At 33.7% G+C, this 8,254-nt stretch overlaps 1 protein-coding gene across 1 annotated transcript; it reads left to right on the forward strand.

The window, feature by feature from the left end:
* Positions 1-1,250: 1,250 nt before the first annotated feature.
* LOC122040955 (probable UDP-arabinose 4-epimerase 2) lies at positions 1,251-7,144 on the forward strand. Its single transcript, XM_042600446.1, has 11 exons — positions 1,251-1,406; positions 1,955-2,106; positions 2,440-2,564; positions 2,867-2,980; positions 3,088-3,195; positions 5,333-5,424; positions 5,713-5,854; positions 5,987-6,081; positions 6,160-6,289; positions 6,418-6,562; positions 6,641-7,144. The coding sequence occupies exons 2-11, from the start codon at positions 2,028-2,030 to the stop codon at positions 6,865-6,867; spliced, it is 1,257 nt and encodes a 418-aa protein (XP_042456380.1). The 5' UTR covers positions 1,251-1,406; positions 1,955-2,027; the 3' UTR covers positions 6,868-7,144.
* Positions 7,145-8,254: the final 1,110 nt, after the last annotated feature.

Here is an 8,254-nt window from a genome sequence, read left to right on the forward strand (position 1 = left end):
GTGAGAAGTTCGAAATTCAATTTGATAAGAATTTATTTATATTTATTTAATACTCACAAGTTAAGTAATGAATAAATTTGAATAAATCTGAACAACCTTAAACATATTTATATTTAACTCATTAATATTTATTATAGTAAAAGGTAATTATCTTAACATAGATGTCCCTAACAATCCCTAAGTTATGTGAAGAGAGATAAATCACGGGATCAGTTTATAGTTTTATTCATCAGGATTTTTCATACTAAGTGTCCAGTCCTTTACGGCCTACTTGGATTTTCATCTTCTGCCAATGTTCCCATTGAACTTGTCCTTGCCTAACATCCAATTAAGACTTCCCAGTCAAGTAACTTTGACTTAACTTCTGGTCAAACTTTAACCATCAATCTCTACATATTATTAAACATAAAAACTCAAACATCAAGACTTATGCTCGAGCCAACTTAAGCTTAGTTAATCTGATCAACCTTGACACAAGAAAATTGCACTAACAATGAGGATTTCTCGATTAGATAGAACTGGAAATAAGAGTGGGGATGTGGATGACAAACCCTCTACCTCTCCACCCCATTGCCATCCATACCCTCTAGTCAATTAGGCGCCCCTTATATGGACAACTCATTAAAATTAATGAATTATGAATAGATATTGTGAATCATATTCATTAACAAAACTCTTATCCACATAATAAATAAACAAAGAAATTTATATTATCAAGCACAACAATCAATCAAATAAATTTTAAAATATAAAAATTTTAAATATTTAAATAAATTTAAATTAAAAATTTGATAATATCTAAACAAATAAAACTTAAGTTTATATAAAAAAAAATCAAATAAGCTTGAACCACTATTTTAATATTTTAGTTCATTTTAGATTCCATTTCACTTGACTCAATTATTTTATTAAATATATTTCAACATCGTAAACCTGAGCTCGTTTACAACTCTATTTCTAAGGTTGCAATTGTATCGGAGAGACATTCGACGAGGTTCGGACGATGTTTTTACAACTTTGGGCAAAAACAAAGTGCAAAACACCCGGCGGAAAAAAACACACAAAAACAAAATCTAGAGTCCAATTTAGAAAATTTACTTAGTTTATCAAAAACAATAAAAAGAGGACTTTGATAAAAAAAACAAATGAAAAAACATAGACTTTTTTAGAATAATTGGCCAACTACCTACCACAATAAACATTTTCTATCTCTCTCTCTATTTGTTTGTTTCCTCTCCTCTCCTGTCTCTCTCCAAACAGAAGTAATGAATTGACGAGTCCACTCGGACTCGGCCCGAACTTCATCCACTCTCTATAAAAAAACCTCACCTTTTTCTCCTCTCTTTGCTCGCCTCTTCCTCCTCTCCCCTGATCTTTCGCTGCTAGGGACCGCTATACTCGCCAAGGTTCGATTTTGATCCCCTTCTTGTTCCTCGACGGGTTTCTTCTCAAGATGGCTGTTGATTTTTTTGCTTCCTTGGTTGCCATTTGGGGCCTTATGCCGCGTTTATCGCTCTCGCTAGTGTTTCGTGTGTTTTTTGGCAATTGGCTGTTGATGATCTATTTTTTTTTTCTGTGGTTCTTTGGGTACCATGTTTTCTTTTCTGTGGGTTTCCGGCATGTTTAAAGGCGGCAATTTGATTTGGTGTTGGCTTTGTTCGCCTTTCCATGGCAGATGGATTTCAGTTAATTTTAAGCTCTTCTTGTGGATCTGAGGGTACTCTTATCCCTTATCCGTCGAATTTTGAAAAAAAAAAAATTCTTGTTTTTGTTTCTCTCGTTGTTCTTTCAAATGCACTATCTAATTAAAGGAGATAGTTTTGTTTCCATCGAGAATGATTAGGTTGGATTTCTTAGTTCGCCCTATTTCCATCGAGAAGAATTTTTCTGTTGGTCTTCTTATCGAGATGAATTTGGGTCTGTTTATTGAACTTTGTGTTTGCCTCTGCTACAGTTGCCTTGATCTGGTCGGCAGTTGGAGGTTGCGTTCGTTGAGGTACAGGAACAGGAAACCCTTGTGTTTTACTATGAAGGAAACTTCTCCCATGCTACCTAGCAACAGGAACAGAAATCAGCCTAGAGCTGTCAGACCTTGGCCGCTTGCAGGTTCTATTACTAATTGGAGATCTAATGTTTTCTTCATTGGTTTCATGGTCATGCCTCCTTTTCTTCTTCTTCTTATTAATTTTTTTTAAAAAAAGAACTCTATAGTGTGTCATATTGTTATGGCTTTATATTGTGTTATGAAGTAAAATTCATTGGAGATTATGATTTTATCATAATGTTCAATTTTTTATTTATCAAGCTAATCGTGATCTGTAGTTCTGTAAATGATTATGTCTGCACTTATCTTTCTCTTACCTTGAAAAGTATAGAGTATATATGTGTGTGTTATATGAATGTGTGTGAATAGTGCTTTATCTTTATTTACATTTGCAGGAATGGATTACCCAGATACGAGACGCAAGCCTCATATTATTGGGAAACTGATTATGGCTGTTATACTGACAGCCTTCTGCATACTGATTCTGAAGCAATCACCGGGTTTCATGGCCACTAGTGTGGTAGGCTTTGATCACATTCCAACTAGAAGTTCAAAAAGATCAACCATGTCAATTATGTTTTATGTTGTATAAAATGATCAAATTTTCTTCAATCTGGCTTGTACATGAGGAATTATAAACATGGCACATCTGTAGATTTGAGAAACCTTTTCTCATTATACTTGTGGACAGTGCAACAACTCACTACAATTAACCTTATATGCCCCTCTTTAGATTCTTATTTGTTGATTTTATTAGTTTGCAAATTACCTTCTTCTTGATTTCGTGTCCATCGTGAATCAGAATATATATTATCATTGCAGTTTTCACAGCATGAACCTGGAGTGACTCATGTCTTAGTGACTGGTGGCGCCGGCTATATTGGTTCCCATGCTGCACTTCGACTCTTAAAGGACTCATACCGTGTTACAATAGTGGTAATATGGCTTTCCTGAGAAAAAACAGGGTTGAATGGTATTATCCTTTATTTCCACTAATCAAAATCATCTTCACTATAATTAATCTTTCTGGTTTATTTTTATAGGATAACCTCTCCAGAGGAAACCTTGGAGCTATTAAGGTTCTCCAGCAACTATTTCCAGAGCCCGGAAAACTTCAATTTATTTATGCAGATTTAGGAGATGCAAGAGCTGTATCCTGATCCTGTGAATTTCTTTTGTTTACAGTTTACTTTTTGGTGATTTTTTGATATATTTCAAATTCTACAATTTCAAAATAGAACAAGATAAAACCTAGGGAAAAATATCCTATACCCTATTACCATTTTGTAGATGAGGAACATCTAGCAATAAGAAATGAACATAATTGAAAAGGGCAAAGAAATAAAGCTATAATGTTACGCATGATGAGTATTGATTGAAATAAGATAATGGGTGGTTGATTAAGTTCATGCCTCATTATTCCCTTCCACTTTGGATGAACTCGTTCGAGTTTGCCGCCTTTGCCAGAGTTTGGCTTGATGCCACTTATCACCGACTTCTTAGTATTTGAGATCAATTTCATCCATCTTTTGCTTTATGTCTCCTCGCATGGGTATCCAATTATGCTATATCCTTTTCTCCTCCTCAAATAGCACCTACTACAAAGGGAAAATACTCTCTGTCTTTGATCCAACCAATATTGTTGGATGATTCTACATTGATAATCCAAGTACTCTTACAATTTCCTTGGATATTATTTTGGAACGACTCCTACTATCAATGACTGAATTATAAAATTTAGTCTTATATGATACTCCATGTTTTCAAGAGATGGTTGCATTGAGATTCCTTTTGCTTTAGTGTTGTTAAATCCTTCGAAATAATATGAGTATTGTTCTTTCACCCCCTCTGATGGACAAAGATATTGTCCTTCACCTTGGTAGGTATCATCTAAGCCTTCATCATGATCATCCATATTTATTAATCTTTGATATGGACACACTTGTGCATCTTCTCACTTCAGTAACATTTTAGAATTATTGAATATTTGCTTAACACATGGATTTTGTCTTGTTCTTTGATGTGCATATGCTGAAGTACTCTTAGAGGGTACTATCATCTCCAAGGGTTGTTTCTTGTTGATAGGTTGCAGCAGATTGATGTGCTTTATTTTTATCTATCCCAGATAAAAAGTTTCTCTAGATGACTCAAAATAATTTTAAAAATTTCAAGCTTTTCATTTGTTCTTCTGTTGATGGTGCAGTTTGGGTCCGATCCGTGCCATAGTTGACAGCCAATGTGATCCTGAGTATATGTAGTTAAATTATTCAAATATTGAGAAAGTGAGAAACCATTTGCTTTTCTGACTCTATAGATAGTTTTGTGCATAGACCTTTAAGAACTGCCACTTTAGTTTGAAATTACCAATTTCACTTGGTTCCACTTAGGTATGTTCAAATTGTCCAAAGTCTTTCCAGTTCTGCTGTACAAGTTTTTTTTAGGTATGCAATTCAAGAAATCTTTGATGGTCAAATTTGTTGCCATAAATAGGAAATTTCTACTTGCTAGTGAAATTCATGTTTTTGAAGGGTATATTGTCTGACAACGAGTTTTTAAGCCCAATATATTCATCTTCTGAGTCCACCTTATAAGTTGGATGCTGATATGGCAGTGACAAGATCCTGTGAGCATGAAATCATTGTTCACGAGCACCTTCTCTGCCACTGAGCTTGTATTGTTGCACATATCCATGGGTAGATCACTAGCTTCTGCTCCAACATGTTCTGTGATTGTTTTGATTTTGGTTGCCTTGGATTTGCCTTGAAAAGCATGTTCATGTTATTTCTTGCTTTTGTTGGTTTAGCTTATTCATTCGTTGGTCTTGAGCTGCAAAGCACTCAAAATTGATTTGTGTGGCAATCTGATGATGATCTTCAGGATGTTACATGCCAGCGAATCAAGATATCTCACACTTTGGATACCTACTAATGTAGCGAAGCTAAAGTAAAAGACAAATCACAATGATCAATATAAGGCAATACGAATGATATTCTTTTCTTTGTTTTTTATCAAAATAGAATGATATAATCTTAAGAAATGTCAATGTTTTCTCCTGTTACAATTTTTTTGGTAGAAAAGTTCTAGCAAGTAGAAACAATAAAATAAATAAATGGTAGTAGAATGCTTAAAAGATAGAGCATAACTGAAACATGGAAAAATTAGAGCCTACGATGATAAGTATAGCTATTGCTTGAAATAGAGGAATCATTCCAAATACTGATCAAATCTATGCATCGTTAGTTTTGTTCTAACAGCGGTTTTAGTTTGTTCCTTGACAAAAAATGTTAGGTTAATCGGATCTTCGCTGAAAATGCTTTTGATGCTGTTATGCATTTTGCGGCTGTAGCTTATGTTGGTGAAAGCACACTTGAACCGCTTAGGTATGTTATTTATCCTTCTCATAATGTGTAACATGACTTGGGTTTTGAAACCTGTGGGAAAGTATGAAACTGTTTATACAACTAATGAATTTGCTCGTAGGGATGTATTCATTTTTCACAATGATCCTTGACTAAAGAAATCATGAGCATTTATATTTGCACTATTCGAGAAAAAACTCCTTAGAAAACATTTTCTTTTTCAATTATGCTGAGATATGGTGGCTCTAACCACAGAGTTTTACTATCTCACTCTTACTTTGTTTATATGATTTAACATTTCCAAAATAGGTACTATCATAATATCACTGCAAATACTTTGGTGATTCTTGAAGCTATGGCAGCACATGGCGTTAAAACTCTTATTTACTCGAGTACTTGTGCTACTTATGGAGAACCCGAGAAGATGCCAATTACAGAGCTAACTCCTCAGGTCAGGAAAAGAGTTAACATATGATATAATTGAAATCCAGATTTAAGCTGGCTGATGGACATTGTCTTTTTTCGCTTGATAAATTACGATGATCTGTTGATTTTGTATTGACAATTCATACGATACCTGCAGAATCCTATCAACCCATATGGGAAGGCTAAGAAAATGGCAGAGGACATTATCCTAGATTTTTCAAAGAAATCGGACATGGCAGTCATGATATTGAGGTCTGTTAATGATTATAACAATTTGCACTGTGAAAACATCTGTGAGCTTGAGATTAACTTGTTTCTTCACATCGACAGATATTTCAATGTCATTGGATCTGATCCAGAAGGAAGATTAGGTGAAGCCCCTAGACCTGAACTCAGGGAACATGGACGGATTTCTGGTGCTTGCTTTGATGCAGCTTTAGGCATCATACCCGGATTAAAGGTATCTTCAGTTAACTTAATATCGTTATACGCATATATAATTTGTCACCCATTAAGGAAAGCTCACTTTTAGACCCGGTGTTTGGGAAATCTTATTCAAATACAATCAACTTGTGAGCTTTTTTATAGGTTAAAGGAACAGACTACACAACCAGTGATGGAACTTGTATCAGAGACTATATTGATGTTACTGATCTCGTGGATGCTCATGTAAAAGCTCTTGACAAGGCGATGCCTAACAAAGTCGGCATATACAATGTTGGTACCGGAAAAGGTTAGGTTGCTCTCTCTTCCTCCCTCTCTTCGTGAACTCCCGCACAACGGATAGCTAAGTGTTCTCAGTTACTTGCAGGTAGGTCTGTCAAAGAATTTGTTGAGGCCTGCAAAAAAGCCACCGGGGTGAACATCAAAGTTGATTACCTCGAGCGCAGGCCAGGTGACTATGCCGAAGTGTATAGTGATCCATCTAAAATCAATCGTGAGCTGAATTGGACGGCACACTACACCAAACTTGAGGAGAGCCTTTCAATTTCTTGGAGGTGGCAGAAATTGCATCCGAGCGGCTATAGTTCACAGTGATTGTCATTGACAAAAACTAGATTGCCGGCGATATTTGTCCAAGTGTTAGTTACAGTCATCACATAATTTGAATAGAAGAGCGGCAACTTTGGAGGTATCGAGACATACAAGGCGTCTGCGGTAGGAAACTGAGATAATTTGTTGTTTCTTAACTTGGGGTTAGGTTGAATTCATCGAACAGAATTACAGAACTGTGTTGTTTTTTTCATCCCCATTGTTTGTTTTCTCATGTATCATTCATAATGTGATATAATATGATGATTATTCCTTTTGCCTATTCTTTTCCATCTTTTAACCCTCCTCGATTGATGTTTGTTCTAGCAAGGAAAATGACAATGAGAGAATAATAATCTCTAAGTTTGGTTTTGCCAAGGGAATTAACTAAGATCGAGTGTGTTAAGTTTGTTCATTTTCTACTGTTCTTATGATTTATGTAAATTTTTTATTGCCCATTTTAGCTATTATTATTTTAATCTAACTTAAGTTAGCAAAAGGTGTCTGCACTCGCTCCAGCGCCTCCACCAATCCGTTCACGCGGAGGAAGTAAATTACGGATGACTAACCACTAGTCTTGAGGAAACTATTTTAATCTAACTTGGGAACTATAAGATTTGATGTTTATAAGTTTTAATTTACGATATGACAATGGATAATGATAGAATTTGGGTGAGATTTCATATTCATCCTCATTTATTAAATCCATCTTTATATTTATCTTCACATCTATCGAGTATTTAATTTTCATCCCAATATCCGTTGGAGAAATTCTATATCGTGTATTGAATTATTATTATTATTTTTCTCTAGTTCAATTAATAATGTGATTATGCTTTGCTAATACATGAAGTTTTTATTTATTTATTTTATTTTTTCACACACTATAAATTACAAAATTTATTATATTATTATATTTTAAAATAAAATTTAAATTGAAAATTATCTATAAATTATTCATGAGTTTTATTTATGAACTTTAATATTCAAATATCGTTAAGCTTGTTTTTTAATATGTAGATAAACTCTTATGGAATTACACATTTGAATTTATACCTAAAATTTTAAATTATTTTAACTTTATTCTATAATTTACATGACATATTTAACTTCGGTAATCATATTCTTCTTAATTGAAAATTATTTTATTAAGAAAAATTGCTATTATTATACAAAAATGGCAAACTTAATTTATTATTATGATTTGTTTAGTAATTTTTCATGATTCAATTAGTCGTCAAAGAGAATGTTTTTAAATTGTTTCTAAAAATACTTAATTTATTCAAATTTAAAATTTTAATTTAGTTTATATATATTATAATTTAATTATTTGTGCAAGGTTGCCTTTTTACAAAAAGAGAAAATTGGAGTAATTAAAATAAAATAAAATAAA

This window comes from Zingiber officinale, chromosome 2A (assembly GCF_018446385.1).
Source record: "Zingiber officinale cultivar Zhangliang chromosome 2A, Zo_v1.1, whole genome shotgun sequence".
Taxonomy (NCBI): domain Eukaryota; kingdom Viridiplantae; phylum Streptophyta; class Magnoliopsida; order Zingiberales; family Zingiberaceae; genus Zingiber; species Zingiber officinale.

Bases quoted from the DNA above. Each gene is read 5' to 3' on its own strand.
- LOC122040955 (XM_042600446.1), top strand. From the start codon at position 2,028: ATGAAGGAAACTTCTCCCATGCTACCTAGCAACAGGAACAGAAATCAG. The intron at 6,082-6,159 runs GTCTGTTAATGA...TCACATCGACAG, and splicing joins ATGGCAGTCATGATATTGAG to ATATTTCAATGTCATTGGAT. The intron at 6,563-6,640 runs GTTAGGTTGCTC...AGTTACTTGCAG, and splicing joins CAATGTTGGTACCGGAAAAG to GTAGGTCTGTCAAAGAATTT.